Source organism: Anguilla rostrata, chromosome 6, assembly GCF_018555375.3.
Source record: "Anguilla rostrata isolate EN2019 chromosome 6, ASM1855537v3, whole genome shotgun sequence".
Classification (NCBI taxonomy): Eukaryota; Metazoa; Chordata; class Actinopteri; order Anguilliformes; family Anguillidae; genus Anguilla; species Anguilla rostrata.
The window spans coordinates 22,569,423-22,592,765 of record NC_057938.1 but is presented as its reverse complement, the minus strand read 5'-3'; the positions used below and the strand labels follow the sequence as shown (position 1 = coordinate 22,592,765).

The following is a 23,343-nucleotide window of genomic DNA, read 5'->3' as shown; positions in this document are numbered from 1 at the left end:
TTACTGCCTGATGCACTAAAACTCCTACCGGCCAAAAATAAATCCCTAGAAAGCATCCTTTGACCAAACAAATTCTACTCTAGATGACGTGGGTTTTGGTACGCAAGATTTGTTAGGTACGAATAACTGTCGTCTCATTAAGAGTTCATTTCACAGATACGCATGCAGCACCGACGGTCATGCTTACAAAAATATATTTGACACTAACTAATGCTGTAATAAAAAGTTGAAAGATTAAAGCATGACACGTGCAAATGGAATGTCAAAAACAAAGCAGCACTGTCTGTCTGATAGTAGCTTCCATCAGATAGTAGCATTTCAGCTTAAGGGACAGCAAACACCATAGGACACAAATGACAGGATCTACAATCGTACTGATTATCCTAAACACAACCACACACCTTCTGAGTCCGGTATTTGTGTTAACATTATATTAAAGAAAAACAAAACGGCAATTTCACTTTCAAAAGCTTATTTTAATGAAAGTACCCTTGTCATTTATGAAAAACATGGCTTTCTTGCATATGTGTTGATACATTATGTACAGTATTTACAGGATTTACACCCACTGTTGTGCAAAAATAAAAATAATAAAAAAGGACAAAACTGCATATATTCACAACACACATACCAGATGCTCCCTGTAAAGAGAGGAAAGCACCCGAGGAACAGAATCCCAGCATTCTGCCACAGTGCCCATGACGACACACAAAAGTAGGTTCCGCAGTGTGTCCCGATTGAGTAACCCTTAGCCAATCAGGAGTCGGGATGGCTGGTGGTGTATAGGATTTCTCAGATGTTCAAAAGAGCATGAGTCAATTGGAGGCAGCACACCAGCACACTGCTGATACATGTCCTTCCAGTCTGTCCCCACAGCCGGTACACGTCAATGGGACGTCAAGGGATAGGCTCTGAACAATTCTATTCAAAGAAATTTGCAAATGGAAATACAAAATATTACAGCGACAATTTCACACCTGAAAGACTTGGATGGATTTGGAGAAGTTAACATTTCCTTGGTCTTCTAAATGCATTTATGCAATGTATTTTAAAAATATGCATTCGTGTTTAAAAAAGAAAAGTGAATGGATGGCTGAAATGAGCACGTCCAACAGTATGGCCAGTGCCTGATGCAAACCAGATGCAAAACTGTGCAAAGCTTCTATAGAATCACACATAGTAGAACATACTATGTTTCTACTACTATTATACCTACTATGATTCTACCACAATTATGATGCAAAACAAATATCTGCCATGTGAACTCTGTAAAGAAAACGAGTGTAACTTTGTGAAACCGATTCTCTGTTTGAGGATTACTCAAGACCTTGCATGTATGAGGTGTGAAGGACACATCAACAGCATCTGCATTTGAAATGCACGTGATATCCATAATTATACGGATAACAAGATGGTTTGTGCATAGTTATATTTATGAATAGTACATGGCACTTTCCCCAAATATTCTGCCCATTAAAGGCAAAGGTTTGGTATAATATATTTGTATGTACTCAAAGATGAGGGAAGAAGGCATGTGTTTTTAGGCCATTTGAGTATTCAGGTGTATTGAAATGGACTTTTCTGTAAGGATTTTTAACTTGCATAGAAGCTGGACCATTGTGTAGAGTTTAACCTTCTCTAAAGCTAACAATAGTTCTGGTACAGCACCTTACATTCCGTAATGCAAAATGGCTAGAAATACATTAACACCAAACAAAGCGTACTACAAACACACACCCAATCATGGAACACAACAGATTTCAGTAACAGCATAGGACAATTAAGATTTCAACGAGTGCATAGATGCTGAATGGACACAAAACCAATAAAAATGCAGACAGGTAAAAACTACAGGAAATGTAGTTTATACATAGTTTTTGGTTGTGAAAAAAATGAGCTGCGCATGCACAGAATTTATATTGGCTATAGGAAAAAAGACCGACTTTTAATTTGTTATTTGGTTTTGTGATCTGCCCATATTGCCTTTAAAGTCGAATGTACAACAGCATAAAGCTGGCCATTAAGAGCAGCAATACCCGCATGATATGACATTGAAGCAAACTGTGCATGCATGCATTTTTCCCCTTTTAGTAATGCAGAGAAAAATGTGTTCTTAATATACTGACGGACCAATAAGGAGGTTACAAGAGGAGGGTTAACCTTAAGATCGCAAATTCTATCCATAAAGTCCTGTGCATTTGCACAGTGTACTTGAAGGTAGACTCGGAGATATCATTGGCAATCTTAAATCTTGTTTTTTTTTAAATATAGTTTTTTTTTTTTTACTATATCAAGGACAAGTTTCCAATATTTATAAATGATCTGAATCTAGCAGACCTTTAAATGTGATGAAAACGATAAATAGAAGGAGAAGAGGTTTTGTGAGGGTTCTCACAAGGAGGTCGGAGCTGAGGTCCTGGTATAAAAACCCCGCCTCTACGACCTGTTCACGTCCCGTCCGACACCGCCAACCACTCAGGCGCTCAAACGCGGTCCCTCACTCCATCAGGGAGTCGTGCGGCTGGAACCGGTTCAGCTTGTCCGGGTCGTCGGAGGCCATCTGGGAGAAATCTCTGAAAATGTCCTGATAGGTCTCATCGCCTGCAAAGACAGATCAGACAAGAGCTCTGAGCGTCCCGGAATGCCGCTGTGTTCACACAGAGTGCAGACACCGTTACAACAGACCCCACGGGTGCATGTGGATACTGAGCAGCACTTCAACTACCGAACCCAAAAAATCTTTCATCTTTTCTTTAAAAATCATTTTCTAGCCAGATATTTTGAAGCGTAAATCAATAAAAATCAATCATGTACAGAGAGAAGCAGACACATGCACAAAATACACACATTCACACAAATTAATTCTCTCTCATCCACATCGTAAACACATCGTCTCTCACACACACACACATACACACACACAAATTCTCCCTCACACATACACACACACACAACATAATCTCTCTCACATATACACACACACGCTCGCACGCACGCAGGGGTGTACTCACACAGACCCGATCACGAAGATAAAGGAGCAGCAGAGAGAGGCATTCATACCTGTGAAAGCTCGAAGCAGCTCAGGAGGAAAAGCAGCATTAAGCAGTTCAGAGTCAGAGGAGAGAGCGGAGTTTAGCTTCACAGTTATCACAGCACAGCCTTAAACTACACAACCGCCCCAAAAGCCAATACCCAATCCCAGATAATGTGTCCGCTTTTGGCTTTAGAAGCAGGATTCAATTAACTCAGGCTCAGGGCACATGCCCTCGTTTTCAATGATTCCTGCTCAAGACAGCAGTAATTATATGCACAGTCACAAAGGCGTTCTTACTTTTGCTTTAACACAATGCAAACATTATCTAGTAATTTAACTATTGTTTTAAACTGCTAAAATATATGATACAATGTAATAATAATCAAATGTTTTTTTTTAAATCCTACTGATGGGACGCATATGTAGGTCTGTTGAATGACTGACTGCAATGTCGTATGTTGTGTACAACCAGTGGAGTGGCGGGTGAAGAATTTGAAGAGACCCACAACTTGCGTTCTTTGTTAACAGCCATGTTGTATTTAAAGTGCAGGATTTATGTACAAAAATACAGTTTCATCGGGCCCCTGGAGAACTGAAAAGGCACAAACTCCAGAGATCAGAGACAGAGACAGGCTGGGAAAACAGTGTCGAATTAACAAGAGCGCAGCCGACAGGAGGGAAAAGTGGAACCAGAAAACAGTGAAATCTCGAGCTCCTCTCATCAACACTGCTCAGAATCGTCACAGCTGCATCTGTGGGTCTGTCTCACATTACGCCGCATCTGGCAAAGTCATTTTCGATTGCCAAAGTTTGATTGCATTTTCAAGAAAAACCAAAATCGGCATCTTGAAAGCTGTCCTCAACACCAAATTAAGGCTTAAGTAGCCAGTGCATAATTAACAACATATTCAATAATGGCAGACTAAGTCGTTCTGATTCTGACCGAGGCAGGCAAAACTGCTGCGCTCTAACAACTTCCACACAAACAGGAACCCATTCATGACTGACCGAATCATTCCAACAGTGTTAATGAGATTTCCATTAATAATCATCACACCCATATCCTGAATCATCTGCATTACTCTCCACTGTATACATAAACAAATACTAAACTGTTGGACAGTTAGGTTGAAAAAAAAAACGGGTGTTTTGTGGGGACATCAGTGAACATGACCTGCTCCTTTGTATTCCAGTCATTGATGGGTCCGCTGGCACCACCCTGTCACTTAAATCAGGTGCACAGATCCCCCATTCACATAACAGAGGGGCCTTAAATGTTCTTTAGGTCCAGACACTTCCTATGTGCATCTCCAGGACTTCAGTTGCCCTCCACAACTGAAGAATCATGCTTTAAAATCTATAGTTACACACTGTATTAGTTTCTACTCACAATTTATGAATATGTATGAAACTTTCGATATTTAAAAGTTAATACAATGTAAATTCGATACAATGAATCAACTTCATACTTAATAATTACTTCACATCTTGAATGAATCTCTGGTAGTTTACATTGGTGATCTGGAGTCCTACTGACACACTGTTTCGGTGAATGGATGAACCCCATGTTCTGATATTGCTTGTATACTATCGCACACCAGCGCCCTCCTCTGGCTGATCTGAAACCTGCCGTCGGCCTGCGCCATGACCATGCAGCGAGTGTAAAAGAGTGACTGACAGAACACGCTCTGGAGAATAGTATGTGCTTATCTGCAATTTCCAGAATTGATAAATATAGCAGCGGTGAGGTCTAAGTAAATGACTGGCTATTTCAAATTTGTAGGAAAATAAAAAAGCAGGGTTAAAATTGTACCTTTAGAAAGGTTCTGCAATACATTCAGGTTTATGTTGTTGAGCATACTGTATGACTCAACTCTATAAACTATTCCCAGTCCAAACACAGTATATGCATTTCACATAAGGACAACTGAACATGAACATGTAATCTACCCCACTAACATATCACTGCTTCTGACAGCACAGAGTGTGGAAATGCTTGAGTCAAACAGCTCCTCAGGGATGCACCCTCAGCTCCTGTTCTGAAGCAGCAGGACTGCAATGCTAATCTATTATGTAAAGACGTGTAATAACCGACACACACGAAGAAACAAGAATGTTTCCTTCCCCATCAAGCGTCTCCTGTAATCCCTGCTATACGTGCTTCTGTCCTTATGGGGTGCGTTACCAGCATGAGCTACAAATGCTGCCCGAATGCTCCCCCTGGTGGCTGTGAGCATTATTTCACAAGACCCCATTTGTCGCAGGTCTGCCGAGTGTGTCTGATACCTCTCGACAGCTTGATCCCCTGCTGTTCCAAACAAATGTCTAACTTATTAACCGCTGCCATTGGTACAGAAGGACAGTAGGGAGTTGCTACACAAAAATGAGATAATCACTTAAAACAACAGGACATTAACATATGAAACACAGTGGTATTAACAAGCAGAAGACGTTTCTAAGAAAAACAAGCACTCAGTCATTTCTTAGTGCAGTTTGCAGATGAGAAATTACAGTCCTGGATCTGGAGGATGTTCTTTTTTGCTTGTGCTGTGCTGTGACCTAAATAGAACGAGTTTGGACTGTGATGGATCAACAACTCCACAACAGCTTGCCTGTAACCAGGATACAGCATGGCCATAAGCTTAGTCTTTGGGGTCAATCAATGACTCTGTGTCCATGACCAACCGGCACTATCTGCACAGCTGACTGAGCTGCACTACCCACAGTGAAAAAAATGTTAACCCCAGCAGTGAACAACAGTTAGTCAGCAGTGAACAAACGTTAGTCCCAGTAGTAAACTAATGTTAGTCCAGGCCGTGAACCAGCGTTAGTTCCGGCAGTAAACCAACGTTAGTCTTAGCGTTGAACCAATGTCATTCCCAGGAGTGAACAAGCGATAGTCCTGGCAATGATTAAACATTGATCCAGTCAGTGAACTACTGTTAGCCCCAGCCAAGAAGTGCTAAAACTGGACAAAGGTCATTGGGAAAATAAAGAGGCACACTGCTAGTATTGCCAGGACTACTTAAGTATTAATACTGTCAGTAAACATTAAATAACACTAAACGTATACATAAAGACCCATTACACTCTCCAAGGAGAACTACAAAATGCCTTCCTAAGAACTATGAAACAAAGAAAAGTCAGTTATGACACAGACGCTGAGAAGCACCCTTTGAGCCACTGTTTATATTTATGCTGTGCTCAATAAGGTATTAACTGGCTAGATGCTGCCTTGGGAAAAGCTACTTGAAGAACCTTAAAAACGTCATAGCTCTCGGCCTTGTGTAAAAAGTGTTGGGATTAAAGGAGAAGTGTTCACTATACCACTGGTCTTTTCAAGGCCTATGCCCAAATATCTTTCTCATCTTTCCCTTAGGGAAGAGTGCACCCCTCCACTTGAGTGTTTTACATAGAGATGTACCCACACACAAAATAACTGAACAACTGTTATGGCTGGATGATTCTTGCCGAATATAAAATTTAGGCTGTCATAAAAAATGTTCACAAGTATTGTTCAAATTAAAATGAGTAAAGTTTCAAACAAGCGTGTGTGGAAAGTAAGGATTAAAATGAGCTGAACTGAACTTAATGTAACGGGTGACATGAACCAATACGCAGGAACCATACAAACGCATAACACTAATAATATGTGTGTGGTCTGTGCGAGTGTGTGAGGGTGTGTGAGCTGGAACGCAGCATACGTGTGCCATTGCGACGTGTGTGCATCTCAGCGAAGGTATTTGGTTACTCCCACAATGCAACGGCACAGCAGTTGGACGTATGGCTTGGGTCACGCGCGCGCGCGATTCGTCAGAATCACGCGGGACGCGTCCGGCATAGTAAGTACAGCTTTCCGCACAGCCTCGGCTGATGATGTCACGGGACAGACCTAGCACCCTAAAATGCATAGCTCGTCGGTTAGTCTTAGCTGAGCGCGCTAGCCGGCTTCCAGCAGCACCTGACGCGGCTCAAACCGCTAACGTGCCGGCAGCGGCTTTCCCCTGCCCCCGCGTCCGTGAAAAAGCAGCGGCTACTGCGGGCGCGGCCGGCAGGGCGAGCCCGCGGCGCGGCTCTGAGGCTACGGCTCCTCCAGCTGCAGGCTGATGAACTCCTGTATGCACTTCCTGTACTGCATCTCCGTGTGGCTGTGGGTGGAGTATTGACCTGACTGTCCGTAGGGGCCCTCCGCCTCCCGCATCTCCTCGTTCATCTTGGCCAGGCGCAACCTGTCAGACGGAGGGGAGGGAGAGCGCGTTAGAGGACCAGCGTCGGTCTTTACCCCCCCCATCAGCGTTTCCCAGCCCAAACATTCTGGCTGGACCTACACTGGCTCTCTAAAGTACTGGTTCTTAAAATGTGGGCGAGAATTTGCTGGCTGGTCAGAGTAGGGGCTGAGGATGGTTGCGAGACGCACGTGAAAAGAAACCAGGTAAATTAAACAAGGCACTTCGTACAGGTTTCATCAAGTATTACACTTGTTTCAAATACTGTATCAGTTAATGTGTACATATTCAGATGTTGAGACATATTAATAATACATAAATTCCACACTGAAGGTATATTAGGCTACACGTTAATAAGGGGAAGAAAATGTTTTGCTCATTAAGTGGACTCCAAACAAAAAAAGCACTGCTCTGAAACAGTCAAACCTGAGGAAAGAGGGAAGACACATTGAGGCCAAGTGATGCAGGGGTTCAGGGACTCATGTGAGTGGTTGCTCAGATACTCAGAGGTTTACAGCACAGCAGAGAGCGCAGATCTTATAAAGCTATCAGGGGTTTAAATAAATCTCTCCGTGGTTTGGGGTTAAGTGAAGGTCTCACTGTCGTTAAATAACTCCCTGCACTCAACCTGGCAGCACAAGAGGTCTAATGCGTCCTGTTCTTTATTCAATAACCTATAATAATAACAAAGCTATGAGCCAGAACACATAATTCGATTTGTTTAAAACAACACAGCTTCGCTTGCTCCCCACAATAAAATATGAGCATGGCAGTTCAATCGTAGGACATATTTATACACAGTATATTTTTTATTATACTTTTAGGCTAACCAGGCCACAGTACAGAGTATGTGGGACTTTGTTATTTGGCGAACACATAGTTTCTACTCGTTCTACTTGGAGGGTTTTTCCAATTTCATCCCTCACAGTTTTCCAACACATATATCACATATAAAATTGCACTCGCATTAGTAAAATAATTGGAATTGAATACTGGTAATATTGCGCAACATTAAACAGTGCTAGCTCTAGCCTGATAGCAAAAAAAGGAGTATTGTTTTATGTACGCCTTTATAAAAATTTTAAATGTCAAATTCACAAATGTTTACCTACAGTGTTACAATGTCGGCATTGGCAGCATCCACGGCGATGGACAGTGGGCTTTTGCTGTCGATGTCCACTGCATTCTGACTGGCTCCCCTCTTCAGGAACAGACACACCTGCCTGGACCAACCACGAAGGTAGAGAACATGAAAATTGGTAACCACAAACAAGCAGCCAAGCAACATCACATCTCTAAACCATATTTACATTACATTTATTTGGCAGATGCTTTTAGCCAAAGCGACCTACAAAAAGTGCATACCGAAGGTCATTGGAACAAAACACAGTACTTCACTGTGTTACTGGACACGGTATAGCGCCAATCAGAGAAGAACTTATCAGCAGACCTTAAGGCTGCAAGCCAAACATGAGAGGACATTATGTGAGTTGTGCAGTGTATCAGAAAAAGTGTTTCTTGTACTGGTGAGGGTGTTGGGGGGAAGGTAGGGGTGAGTTACCCCGTGTGGCCCAGGATGGTGGCGTGGTGCAGGGGACCTCGTCCCCGGACATCCTGCTGGTTTACATTGGCACCGTTCTGGAGCAGGAACTCACAGGTAACCAAGGAGCCCTGAAAATATTTTCCCATGCATGGCCACACACATACGCACGCACACACACAAACAAGCACGCGCACACACACACACACACACACATATACAAACACACACACACACACACGCACATATACAAACACGCACACAGACAGGCACACACATTCTTCGTTAAAGGGGTTAGTATAATTAGTTTATGAGAAAATGCAACAATTTAAAGGGATGTACTGACTGACGAGACATTCTGCATCCCTTCCCATTAGCATATGACCAGTGGGGACAGCTGCTGTATAAAATCTGCTGACATTGTCCCCACATAGCAGTTGGATTTACGGTGTAACTGCTCTGGTTTTTATAGGCCTCTAAAGCACTTCTGCAACTGGATACAATAAATCCAGCAGGATTTGAGGTTAAGCTATCCACTTTCTCACGGCACTCATGAGTGGCTTACATCGCTTTGTTGGCTTGATGTGACGTCCCTTTAAAGGGACTGCGTGGCGTCCCTTTAAAGTTTCTCAGTCTGTGGTACTGCCTGAACTGCCAACACAGCTGCTTCCGGATAGATCACAAAACTGATTCAGGAGAAGCTGGTACCGAACCCACCCTCTCAGTTGCCTTTAAGTGGAGCAGATGGTAATGAAACCAATCCCTTCACTGCCCTATAGGGTGAGGTTAATACTGAACCCACCCCCTGCACTGCCTGGATGAGGGGGGTCCGGTTCCGGTCCTCGGGGTTGACCCAGTTGACGTCGGCGCCGTGGGCGAATGCCTCCGCCATGTCGGGCAGGCTGCGGGCGCAGGAAGCCCAGTAGAGCTGCAGACCTGGCGAGCACTCGCTGGGTTCCAAAAACACCGAAGAGTCCCTCCGGGGGAAAGGAAAAGGGATAGGGGGCTCCGAGGGCTCTGAAACACAGCCAATCACTCAATCAATCAATCTAGCCATCAACCAACCAATTAAACCCATAGATCAATGACTAGATAATTTAACGTATCACATCCATCATACAATCCCTCAATGACTCATTCAATGAATGTCTCTACAGCTGAGATTCAATAAACATTGCCTAACAAATAAAAGCTTTTCTTTTCTTCACAAACACAGTTTGATGAGTTCAGCAATCACTAAAACTGATTCGCCAAATTGAGCTTGTGAAGAAAAAGTAGAATGTATGCATTTACTTGTAAATCAAAGTTAAGAATAAATGTGGACTGAATACAAGCCTGCAATTGAGTGAATCACTTATCAATCCATCAGTCAATCAAGCAATACCTTGACCATTTCACCAACCAATACATCAGTCAGTCTGCCAATCAAGCAATTACAAGTTGCATCGAAAAAATTATACAGTGGTTCAATTAAAAAAGTCAAACAGGGAGAAGAAACAGATTAAAAAAACATATCAGGAAAGTTATTTCAGTGAGATAAAAGATACCAGGATTAGAGGTTTTATATGTAGGGGCTGGGGCAAAAAAATTCATTTTGAGTGCCGATTTAAAAGTAGCCATTTCAACTGGCTCTCTGATACAGTAACTACTGGGAGGTCATTCTACAAACATGGAGCAGTGCAGCTGAAAGAGACTTTCCATGAGTATGGTTTCAGCCTAGGATGATTCAACAGACTATAATCAGCTGCTGAGCTAGGGTTGCGAAGGCTGTATAGGGTTTCACCAGATCAGTTACTCAGAACGGAGCCAACAATGTAGGACCTTATTGGTTATGAGTAGGACTTTGTGGTCTATCCTAAACCTGATTGGGAGCCAGTGTAACCTGAACAACACAGCGGTGATATGATCACAGGATCATTAATGGGTAAGGAGTCAGGTTTCTGAGTTCGAAACACATGATAACTTGCTTAGGACTTCGCAAGTGACGGCACAGAGAGCAACGTTGCAGTTGTCTTGAGGTAACGACAACACGTATGAGAGTTTCTCCATATGAAAAGGTCAGGGACAGTCTTAATCAACAAGGCTGCATAGGTAGAAAAACAGCAGTTCGTAATATTCTTGAGATGGACCAAAATCGCTGGAATTAATTTAAGAAGGTTGCGCTGCATCTAGTTTTTAATGTCATCAACAATTTGTGAGTGTTAAAGAGAAGAAGCCATGATAACTTTGGTGCTCAATCCCAAGACTGTATCATTCACGTGACTCTGAAACTCGAGGCCCTGGCAATGGATAATCTGTCCAAGGGGAAGCATGTAGTGTGAACAGGAAAGTATCAACAACAGATCCCTGGGGCACACCTTTTGTAACTGGAGTGGTGCCATTTACAGTTGTTAATAGAGATATACTGCTGCTTGAATGCTAGGTAGGACCACTGCATGGTAAGAACTGTACCAAGGCAGCATTCCAGATGATTTTGGAGGTGACCTACAAACACCTGGTCTTAAGTCAAATTTGCACCACATTACACAATTCTGAGAATTTAAATGGACAAGCAGGTCTTTCTCGTCAGAGGTTCTTTTGATGTCTTGCTAAATCTCAAACTCTAAAGCTCAAACTATGCACCATTACACTACCAAAAGTAGATCTGGCCATTCCCTAAATGCATTTGTGTGTTGTGCTTTAGACCATGTACTAAGATCACTAAAATAGAGCTCTAAAAGTCTGTTCATAATGTATTCAGTGAATTAGTTCATCAGCCAATCAGCCCCACTTCATTGGTGTAATGACAGGGGCAGGAGCTGGCCCCTCACCTGGTTCACTCAGACTGTTGTTGGAAGGCGTGGAGGCCAGCATCTCCCGGCTCCCATCCGCGCTGTTCTGGATGCCACTGTCCGTACTCCTGACTACAAGGAAAGAGAGGACGACGGTCACTGATGGTCACCCTGTTGTCTCTACATATTTACCTTCAATGTTCAGAACCTCAGCAGAACCAATAATCAGGATCTGACTGGAAAGAAATATAAATGATTGGTTCAGGTCAACCGATGACCAACAGCTTTCATCAAGTCACTCATGATCATCATGAGTGCACAAAGCACAAGCACGATGAGAGGAAGCTCGCTCAGGGACCCGGGGGCAGAGCTCCACTTCACTGATTGGTGGACGGGGAGAGGGTAACAAACAAACACGAACGACGGACAGCCGACAGCACCAATGGAGAGGAGGGGGCGCGAGAGGTAGGGGTGAAGAATGCCGTGACACTGTAGTACTTACTACTCCTTAGCTTCGAAGCGGTGTCAAAGTAGGAGAAGAGTGAGTCTAGCTCGTCAGGACAGAAGAGAGAGTCTCGTCGGGCCTCCTCGCCACCGGCCGCAACTATGCCGGGTCAAGGTTCAGGGGTCAGAAGTCGGGGATTGGGGGGTCAGGGTTCAGAAGCAGAGGAGCAGGGTTAGTGAAGAGGCACAGGGCAGGCCAGAGACAGACAGGGAAGTAGGAGGGAGAGAGGACAGGATAAGAGGAGCGAGGTGTTAGTGAGGTGTTAGTGAACAGATGCCTCGATAGCAGAGCAGAACGCAAGACCCAGCGTTGGACGATTCCAGTCACATGACCTTGCAGCCGAGGGACTTCACTTACTTCACTGGAACTTAGCAGACGGCCGCATCCAGAGCAACGTACAATGCAAACATAAGTGCAAAGATCAGGGATCGAGGTGCAGTGATTCAACAGCGCCTGCAAGTGCGAGAACTATGGGGGGGAGGGGTCTTACCTGACGCGGGTGAGACATTAGAGGCGGCCCGCAGTTTTGGAGTGGGCGGGGGTGGCCGTGGGGGAAGGTGCTCTGTGCTGCTGTTCAGCCTATTTTCCTTTTTGCTCAGGGCGATGACTTTTGACCTCTGCTCTTCGGCAGACTGCTTCCTGACAAACCGCTTGTCGACATATTTGGCTCTGATGTAGGCCTCAATCTCCTGTCTGAGCAGAGGAAGGAGAGGGGAAGGGGAAAGCACCAGATATATTTCTCTTAAGCAAAGGGAATATGTGCAGGTCTGCAGTGGCTCATTACCCATAGACCATGCTGTACCTGGGATCTCCAGGTTGAGGCTTTCTGCAACCCAGTTCCTCTCTCTGGGCTTCATAGATTTGGTTTATCACTCCATTCCCCAGTTCACACATCAGCTGAAAACAGCAGCAGAGAGGTTGAATAAGTCCGTGAGCAGCAGTTAAATGGATTTTCTGTCTGTGAGAACTACAAAATTAAGCAGTAGCTAGCTAGCCTTCAAGCAAGCTCTCAAGATCATCGGCAAGGAACACTCACCTTCAGGAGCTCTGGCTCCCAGGAGTCTAACGTCAGAGATCGCACTTTGGAGAAATGGACGCCCAGGCTCCTGCAGGGCAGAGAGAGAAAATGGAGAGAAGCATGGAGAGGGGTGCAGACCTCATTTAGAGAGGCTTCAGGACCAAATCAATAAGCCTCATCTGGACACTCAAGGCAGTCAGGGCTGGTCCTTGTTAAAAACCACTTTACTGCAAAGTAAAGGTGCAAATTGCATGGGAACGGCGTGTCTCAAAATAACTCAAAATAACTTTCTTTTTCTGTCAAGGAACTTTTTTGTGATGGCACATTCAAAACATCTGTCACAGCATTAACTGCAAACACTCAACTGACCATTTCAAATAGAGATGAAAAAATCGGGCAAGGCAATCATTTGTTTTGAAGAAAAAAAACTAGCAGACAATTAGAAACTAGAGTTCCTATAGGATGACACATTGGAAGAACAGCCTGGTCTAAAGGAAGCGCATTTTGCGCCTGACAAATAACGAACTTGCGCCAGAGTTGCATTTTGTGGTCCCTCCCACGATGACTCTCACTTCAGCAGCATCAAACGTCAGGCGGGGGTTTAAGGAAGGAAGATGTAAGACTACTTCTGTATTTGAGGTCAAGAGCAAAGCGCCCTGGTTGGACAGACAGCCGGGCGGTACCTGTGTATGCCGGAGCACTCGATGCACAGGGTGATGCCCAGGTTGATGCTGGCCCAGCGGGGCTCGGTCTGGCCGCAGTCGCAGCAGCTGCCGTTCCCCGGGATGGCCAGGACCCGCTGCAGGGCGCCTTCCCCCTTCAGGCACCTCTCCTTGGGCTCGCCCCCCGAGTCCAGGCTGCCCGTGGACGTCGACGACTTCCGGTCCAGCTTCTGTAAGAAAAGGCCCCGTCGGCCGTCAGGACCCTCGCTGCACTCACGGTCCCCGCTCTTTCGGCCAATCGAGCAGCATGCACGCGAGACCCGATTGGCTGAACTGCCATCTGGAGGAGGGAAGAACACTGACCTCGGCGTCCTCGCCCTTCTCTCTGAAGGCCGTGGCGATGCTGCTCTGGACGGCCTTGATCCAGGCCAGCCGCAGCTTCTCCGAGTCGGCCTGCATCATGCAGCTCCTGGGGGGGAGAACACCACCGTCAGCCTCTCTGAGAGCAGTTGGCACAACAAAAAGGGCTGCAGTGGGATACTCGCGCGGTATTGGTTAGGAGGGAGGAGCACAGAGGAGTACTCAGGCGGTACAGGTTAGGGTTAGGGGGTCAGGGTCAGTGAGGGTGGAGCACAGACGGGGTACTCAGGTGGTGCAGAGGTTAGGGTTAGGGTCAGTGAGGGTGGAGCACAGATGGGGTACTCAGGTGGTGCAGAGGTTAGGGTTAGGGTCCGTGAGAGGCACAAATGGGGTACTCAAGTGGTACAGGTTAGGGTTAGGGGTCAGTGAGGGTGGAGCAGAGATGGGGTACTCAGGTGGTACAGGTTAGGGTTCGGGGGTCAGTGAAAGCAGAGCAGCAGCAGGATACTCACTTGGTCGGGGACACCACTTCGAAGCAGAAGCGCCGCTCAATGTCCTCACAGTGCTTCACCGTACACAACCGCAGGTCCTCCACCACCACCGTGGGGTTGTCCTGGGAGACGAGACCACGCCCACGTCAGTGACTACACCTGTACACTTCACCTAGCCTGTTCCGTAGCACTGCTCCAAGAAACCCATCACCCTTCACAGCATTGAAACTACACAGCAGGATACTGATGCCACTCAATCATGTTACTGTATTCAGCCTATCAGACAGCAGTATCATAGCCCACTCTCTATCTCAATCAACCAATCATGCAGCCCTTGAATCCTCTATAAATATAAGGTGACTGGTAGTTATATAAATTAATTAAATGAATCAAAATGTATAGCATGGATAGCAAAGGTGATATTCCATACATCACATACCTAATGGATTTTAGCCAGATCAAAAAATGTATTTTGTTGGAATTTTTTCATTGCTATAATATACATGACAGTAACATGCTAGTAACATGTGACCTGTGGTACGAACTCTTTATCTGGCCTATGAAACGGCCATTTCATATGGGAATGCTTTGTATCGCATTCCCTTAAATATGCATTTGTAAATTGTTTTAGCAGAATGTTAAAATCACAGTTGGCTTACCTTAAATTTCTTCTGGTAAACTAGCTGATTATTTTGAATGGAGAACCATCGCCTGTGAAAAAATATCAGTATTAACTTTTAAATGTCAGAACATAAAAATAACAATTTAGAAAATATGAACTCATCTAAAAAGAATTTAATTAATTATCACATTCATTCAATGAAAATGGCACCTTCGCAGGTACATGAAAAAAAACCTAATGGAAAGTAACTATTATATCAGATAAACCTATTACAGTAAATGACATATGAGCATTAATCCCCAAATTGTTTTTCAGAGAACAGCTCCAGGTGGCATTTAGCACAGAGGTTAAGCAATTCTAAAAACTAATTTGACACTTGCAGCAGAATCCCTAAGGCAGAAAAAAGCCAAAAAAGTTCCCAAGTATTAAAAAGTTTTTTTAAAGACAGTCAAAGTATTGATCTTAACTCATTATAAAGTCACCCATCATTTTGCTGGACAAGAAATAAAATTGTGACAAATTTCAAGATCACGAGTAGCAACCAGTAAAAAAACAAAATGGCAGCAGCATTCCGATGCTTGCTTGAGAGCTCAGTTACAGAATGCAGGTCCTGCACCTCCCATTCCCCACTATATGAACATTCTCAGGCTTTTTTTCAACATGTTCTTAGGCCCGTTTTTAAAGATAGAACGGGTAAGAGACTGAAATGCCTGCTCAAATTCTGAAAACTTGCTGAAAGTGAATGTGACTTAGTTGAAGCTTAGACAACGTTTCCAGGCAGACAACAAGACATCTGTAGAACCCATTAATCATGTTAATATGCGGACAACAAAAAAGGCAGACATATTTTGTTCGTTTTGGCAACACTGAGCATGCAGTCATGCAGCATTGACAGTGCTGCATGCCAGGTCAGTCCTGAGATATGAAGGTAGCACAACCATCAAGGGGTAGGCATTTACAATAATTACATAATTACAAGCACAAAATCATTTCTGAACATGCATATATTACATGTTTTGTGTAAATACTGGACTTCATGTTAGGGCAGTATTTACACAAAACATGTAATATAGTTGAATGTTTTTTTTCAGGAGGACAGAGATTTCATTGTCCCCTAAAGACCAGCAGGCAATTATTTAAAGAAACGTCCCAGACAGATAGCCTTCCCAGTAAGGGAAGAAGATATGGGGTAGAAAAGAAGGGCGCAGGACTGTGGGGTAGGGGAGAGGGGGGGGGGGGGCAGGACAGTGGGGTAGGTGATAGAACGGGGGCAGGATGGTGGGGTAGGGTAGAGAAGAGGGGCAAGACGGTGCAGTAGAGGAGAGAAGGAGCCAGGGCAGTGCAGTAGAAGAGAGTGGGGGCAGGACAGTGGGGTAGGACAGAGAAAGCAGGAGATTTACCTGTTCCAGGTTTTGAAGGCATTGCTGGCCCTCTTGAACAGGTACCCCTCCATGGCAATGCCGTTGTCTGTGTCCACATTGTACTCCAGCTTGGTGTCGTCATTCGAAAAGTCCTACGTTGGAGACAAGGGGGAACAGGAAGTGGGTGTGGATGTGATGGGAGGACAACAGGTCACAGTGTATCACAGGGACGCCCTGTTAGAGCTGGTCTGTAGCACATCACATAGACACTGTTTGAGCTGATCTATAGCACATCTCAGAAACACTGTTAGAGATGGTCTGTAGCACATCACAGAGACACTGTTAGAGCTGGTCTGTAGCACGTCCAGAACACTTAGAGTGTCTGGCACATGTGAAACTGTAGATGGTCGTAACATCTCAAGACATGTTAGAACTAGTCTGTAGCACACCTCAGAAACACTGTTAGAACTGGTCTGTAGCACATGTCAGAAACACTGTTAGAGCTGGTCTGTAGCACATCACAGAGACACTGTTAGAGCTGGTCTGTAGCACATCTCAGAAACACTGTTAGAGCTGGTCTGTAGCACACCTCAGAAACACTGTTAGAACTAGTCTGTAGCACATCAGAGATACTGTTAGAACTGGTCTGTAGCACATCTCACAGACACTGTTTGAGCTGGTCTGTAGCACAACACAGAAACACTGTTACAGCTGGTCTGTTGCACATCTCAGAGATGCCCTGTTAGAACTGGTCTGTAGCACACCTCAGTGACACTGTTAGAGCTGGTCTGTAGCGCATCACAGAGACACACATTTTGGAATTACACTGACCTCACGTTGCCAGGTATAGCCAAAAATCTATGAATGCAAGAAAGGCAACTTCAGCATCTACACTGCAGCCTGATGAATCATTCAGCTTTATTTATGGAAACATTTTAGCTGGATTAATGTGAACAGTAATGGTTAACAGAGGCCAGTGTTAGCACAGAGCAGATACGCCTGTGGCAGCAACAGGGCAGTGAATTATAAATGAGAAGAGAGGGTGGAGGGGGATTATCAGAAAGAACATGTCCGTCCACTGACAGTAAGGAGGCCTGCTTTGTTTCCGGAGGCTTAATTCATGCATGAGCTGATCCAGTTTCCACTGGTTACCCACTGGCACTGAAACTGAAAACTCCACCGGCAGGAAGAGGAGGGGTTAAGCTGGCCGGTTGACCCTGCCTCCTGCATCTCCTTAACCCAAATGACAGCACCTGACTAGCAGCTCACAGAGACTTGTGTGACGGCGTGATCTCCAAGACAGAGGGAAGACATTTCGGCAAAGAGACAGGCCTTTGAATATCACATGGAAAAAAGCTAAATAAAACGTACAAATCCAATATCTGTACCCATACTAAGGCAAGTAAGCAGTACACAGATGTGTGCGTTTGTTATTTCTATTACATGGTTTGTACAGTGTAACATAACACATACAATGAAAATGATGCAAACATGATGCCAACATGATGAAGCTGACATCAGCAAACTCTGTACTACACACAGCTCTGCAGGAAACTCAACCTTTACATACACGTGGCCAGAGGCAGTGCTTTCTGGGCATATTTCCTGGACTTCCAGGGCTGTTAACGGTTCATCTGATCTGGCACCAAAATGGCCCAAGGGCTCCGGTGGTGCCCCACATTGATGGGAGGCTGTGAGGCAAGCGTGGACATCACAGCCCGCCCTTCTGAGCCCGTGGGGCAGAGTGAGGAGAGCTAATTACGTCCTATGACCCCCTCGGTCACTTCCTCTTTCACCCCTGTCAGCTGACCAGCTCCAGTTTTGCCTCAGAGTTCACAGAGGGAGGGAAGGCGAAGGCTACTGGTATAATTTATTCAAAACCCTGGTCTGCACATGAAGCAGGGAGAAACAGCCACACCTACCCAGAATGCTCTGCCCAGTTCTGGGGCCCCGTCTCTTCACCCCATGTCACATTAATGTATATTCTAACACAGCGTCTCTTTTGGGACAAATGTTCACAAACAATAGTGTTGTGCAATGATACAGGTAATGCAGTCTGTATCATCGCATTACCATTTAAAATAGAATGATTCACATACTGCACACATGCTAAGAAAATATTAAAACTTAAGTTAAATTTTCACAAAATTAGTACCGGAGAGTGCATACAAAAAATTTTTAAATCCACTTTAAAATAACAATGTTAATTATACTGCACTGTCTGAAAAACAGTGAGACAGCCCCCATTTCAGAGATTTATACTGCCCACAAGACTTAGGGGCTAGATACTGCTCCTGGAGTGAACTATAAGGCTATTATTAATGAACCATTATCGTTTTCATGTAAAAGGGAAGCATACACATATGCGTTTTTATTAGCCTATAAGTAATGCTGCCTAAAGTATCAGCCACAAAGGTTAGCAAGCAGTGTGAACAATATCTTTGCCAGGTCAACTAATAATTAGTTAGTTTTCTTAACTTCATATTGTGGCACATACTTCTACTGATATGCTGTCCACCCCTACTGCACAGTCAGAATCATAATAACATCTCCAGTAACACCAGTGATAAACAATGATGGCACAAGCATGTGAAAACTGAAATGCATTTCAGCACGTATTACAATTCCACATACACCGATTCCTGTAGAATGATCCCCTTACAATGTGTAAATCCTTCAGTAATGGCTATATCTCCCCCCCCCCTCCAATTCCTGCACTTAAAATATGGAATCCTTCAATAAATATAACAATTCTTACAATTCTTTAAAAAAATTTCATGCGTTTCATTCGTTTTATAGCCTACATCTCAATGCATTGAGGTGGTCTCTTGAAGACTAGAACTTTACATTCTAAATGTGGCTAAATAACGTGTTGAGTTGACGGTGGAAATAAAGCCGGACGGGCTGAAGTCGCTGTCGCGTAACGTCATCACCTAAACCCTACTTTCAGCCAGGAAGAACACTGCAAATTAAGTTAACACTTCCTTACTGTAGGTTGAAATTCTTTTATCTTAATTCAGTACATATTCATAAAGATTAATGCCCAGTCCTATCATTAAAAAGGGACTAGACAGAATAACAATTATTTACTTTATTGTGAAGGTTTGTGTGGCATAAAGTCAAATGAATACAGGCAAATTCTTTTCTATTTACATTGGACATAGTGTGTGAAAATACTGTAAATTAGTTCCGTTTATTAAGTGAGCAACAAACTCAATTTTCACTCGTACAGAATGCAGAAGGAAATAGAGAACATTCCATATAACACTACCATTTCACAAACCAGGGTTAAAAAGCACTGGCAGTCCTGGCAGGCACTCTCTGGTAGGCACGATATTGTGCTGTATACACAGCCTGTACAGTGCATTTGAATGGAGCAACTGAAATTTTCATTCGCTGCAAAAAGACAGAGGTCCAGAAAAGGTAAAAGGAGGCTAAATCAACTTACCTGCAAAGCAGCCTGAGAGAGCAGGAAGAAAACAGAGAGGATCGGATTAGAACCGCAGACAAAACAGAGTGTGAAAGAGAGAGAGAGAGAGAGGGAGACCGAGAGACAATAAAAATAGCATCCTACTGAAAGAGAGGAGGCGAGGGACACACCGTGCACTCAAGGGCAGTAGATGTGTGCTGTGAGGGTAATGCCCTGTGTACTGCGCACACACATCCCCACACGCAAACACACACACACACACACACACACACAAGCCTTAACAAGAGAGTGCGTGTGCGCATGCACAATAAAAGACACACACCCAATCTTAAAAAGAGAGTGAGTGAATTCAAACATGTACATGAGAAGCACAGTGAAGTGCAGTAAAGCAAAGGCCTTGTAACAGGTTACTGGGACATCACTCTCTGGTGAGGTTATGGGTGAATTTGCCACACACACACACACACACACATACACATACACACACACCAGTCTGAAGAGATTATATTTATAAATTAAAAGGATAGATATAATAAAAGAACTAAGCGTAGGGGAAAACAAATAGTTTAGGGTATTATGAAGGTTTAAACATTTCTCAGGTTTTCTCGAAGTTTTCCACACAGAAACATCGGATGGGGAAAGGATATTTAATGCATAATTCAAATTTTTATCACATACAACTGCCATTTTGGGCCATTTCAGAATGCTAGTATTAGCATAGGAAGATTTGTTGTGGAAAATGTCTGGAAAATATGAGAAGTCAAGATATTGTTTTGTCCAAATTTGGACAGAATATCCCTAGAGTTGGAAGAGAAGCGCACCCAAAATGGATCCTTGGGGGACACCAATACTACAGAGGGAAAGGGGAATTTTTCTTGGTCTATTTTTACATGCTGAGACTTGTTAAATAGATAGGAAGATAACATTGTGGTGTGGGGATGGCTGGTTTAAGCAGCCACACCTGCCCTGGGTCAAGCTAATTAGACCTGGCCAGTTGGATAATTGGTGAAGAATTAGATAATTGGCCAGGCTAATTGGACCCAGGAACAGGAGTGGCTGCACCTGTGCGTAGTGAGGTAATCACTGCGCACAGGTTAAATCTGCCATCCCCACCCACACCAGGCAGCTTCCGTCATGACAGGGTTAACATCTGCTCATTTGGCTATACCATCTTGCCAAACCCTCGTGGAATAAATGTGGACTGTTTTAACATCATCTCCCTGTGTCTCTGTGCTGGAGGGCCCCAAAGAAAGCCACTTCGGTGGCCTGTGGCAGGCGTGTTTGCCACAGTGGCGCCCAACGTGGGGCTCCTCCGGCACAGGAAAGAGGCACAGGAGGGCCGGCCAGGAAGCACACTGGAGGAGGGGCGGCTGAGGTGTTCCCGACAGGGCTTCGGGCCAGAAATGGGGAGCGGAAGATGACCAGGGAGGGGAAGGAGGCAATCCTCAGCTGGGATGCTGAGGAGCTGCACCTGGCCGAGGAGGCAGGTCAGCGACGGGCGGTGCACGAGAGGTGGTCGCGCCGTGAGCTGGACTTGGCCGGGAAGGCGGGTCAGCCACGGGCGGCGCACGAGCGGTGGCCGCGCCGTTTTGCTTCCTTTCTCGTCCGTTTGGTCGTTTTCAGTTCTTTGTTTTGGCCTGGTTGGTTTGCCCGGAGCCCATGAGGGGATAAGCCTGCAGCCGCCCGCCAGCAGAGCCGACTGGCGGCCACCACAGCCACGAGGGTTCCTGATCCCCAGCACCACAAGGCCAGTCCACCAGCCCACCAGCCCAGCCACCCCACCACAGCCCCTGGAACAGCCCAAGCCGGTGACGCCCCCACCAGCCAGCAGAGCAGCCCAGGACTTCCCGTGCTCCAGGAGGGAGGAGGAAGAAGGGCTGCCTTGTCGTCCGAAGGAGGGTCACCGCATGTACTGGACTGTTCCGGGGCCACCCACCCTGACTTTTAAAAAAAAAATTTTGTAGCGTGTTTAGAGTGGGTTTTTATTTTTTATTTGTCTTTTGCTTTGTTGGGAGTGCGGGGGTGGGGGGTGGGGGGGGGTAGGCTTCGGCCCGTGATTCTCCCTGGCCTCAGTTTGGCGTTGGGGGTATGTGGTGTGGGGATGGCTGGTTTAAGCAGCCACACCTGCCCTGGGTCAAGCTAATTAGACCTGGCCAGTTGGATAATTGGTGAAGAATTAGATAATTGGCCAGGCTAATTGGACCCAGGAACAGGAGTGGCTGCACCTGTGCGTAGTGAGGTAATCACTGCGCACAGGTTAAATCTGCCATCCCCACCCACACCAGGCAGCTTCCGTCATGACAGGGTTAACATCTGCTCATTTGGCTATACCATCTTGCCAAACCCTCGTGGAATAAATGTGGACTGTTTTAACATCATCTCCCTGTGTCTCTGTGCTGGAGGGCCCCAAAGAAAGCCACTTCGGTGGCCTGTGGCAGGCGTGTTTGCCACAAACATGAATGTAGAAAACTAGGACAGATAAAATATACAGTTCATCAAAGCCATAATTTAAGTTTGACGGAAAATTTGCAGCAGATAAAACAATCCAATCTCATTCACTACCCACACTTGTCCCATTGGCTGTCTATCTCACTGTTCCATTTGCGGGCCAGCTTGCTGTTACAATCACAACCCCAACTTACTGTCCCAATTTCTATCCATCTACTGTCTCAATTGCTACCGAGCTCACTGTCCCAATAACTCCCCAGCAAGTGTTTTAATAGCTTTAGTAGCTTTCAATATTTGACAATGAAAATATTTGAACATGTCAGACATGTTAGTCAAAATGTACATGGCTCCTGACTAGATGATGCTGAATATGTTACAAGGACCACATCATCTCCAGCTATCTGTCAGAATGATCTTCATCAGCATAGATGAAAGCAAACCAACAACCCAACCGTGCAGTCAGAGGTGGTTGATAATACCAAAGCGGCTGGTGTTCACACAAATTTCTGTGTGATTTCAGATCTCTCACCCAATAAGAAAACAGACAGAAAAAGTTCTTATAACTAGGTCAATGAGTTGGGTGCTTTAGACAGGGGTAATGGAAGACAGACAGGGTTGGTAGAGAGGAAGTTGAGAGTTTAAGGACATGGCTGAGGTGTAACATCTCTGTCGGTCACTAGAGCTCTCTGACTCAGAGCAGGGGAAACACAAGTGTGGGTGGAACACTCCTAGGTGGGGTAATGGGGCGCCAGCAAGCCAAACTGTGATATGATTAATGGGGAAGGGGGGGTCGTTAGATGAGTATCTATTCTTAGATCAGGAACCTGGCAGGGGTGCCTTGGAAAATCCAAAATACCAAAAGAAGTAAAATAATC

At 44.9% G+C, this 23,343-nt stretch overlaps 1 protein-coding gene across 6 annotated transcripts in view; it reads right to left on the bottom strand.

The window, feature by feature from the left end:
* Window positions 1-455: 455 nt before the first annotated feature.
* acap2a (ArfGAP with coiled-coil, ankyrin repeat and PH domains 2a) overlaps window positions 456-23,343 on the bottom strand; it is a 52,897-nt gene continuing 30,009 nt past the window's right edge. Inside the window, exons 10-25 of one of the 6 annotated variants that reach the window (XM_064339033.1) lie at window positions 20,039-20,050; window positions 16,630-16,742; window positions 15,267-15,318; window positions 14,629-14,729; window positions 14,120-14,225; window positions 13,778-13,986; window positions 13,113-13,182; window positions 12,879-12,973; window positions 12,567-12,769; window positions 12,074-12,175; window positions 11,611-11,703; window positions 9,603-9,817; window positions 8,822-8,931; window positions 8,373-8,483; window positions 7,202-7,263; window positions 456-2,601 (exon numbers count right to left, since the gene is read on the bottom strand). In XM_064339033.1, the coding sequence (XP_064195103.1) occupies window positions 2,498-2,601; window positions 7,202-7,263; window positions 8,373-8,483; window positions 8,822-8,931; window positions 9,603-9,817; window positions 11,611-11,703; window positions 12,074-12,175; window positions 12,567-12,769; window positions 12,879-12,973; window positions 13,113-13,182; window positions 13,778-13,986; window positions 14,120-14,225; window positions 14,629-14,729; window positions 15,267-15,318; window positions 16,630-16,742; window positions 20,039-20,050 (1,758 nt within the window). In that variant the 3' untranslated portion in view covers window positions 456-2,497. Of the gene's footprint in view, window positions 2,602-7,201; window positions 7,264-8,372; window positions 8,484-8,821; window positions 8,932-9,602; window positions 9,818-11,610; window positions 11,704-12,073; window positions 12,176-12,566; window positions 12,770-12,878; window positions 12,974-13,112; window positions 13,183-13,777; window positions 13,987-14,119; window positions 14,226-14,628; window positions 14,730-15,266; window positions 15,319-16,629; window positions 16,743-17,421; window positions 17,449-20,038; window positions 20,051-23,343 lie in introns of all 6 variants that reach the window. The other 5 variants (XM_064339032.1, XM_064339034.1, XM_064339035.1 and 2 more) reach the window with 5 other exon arrangements.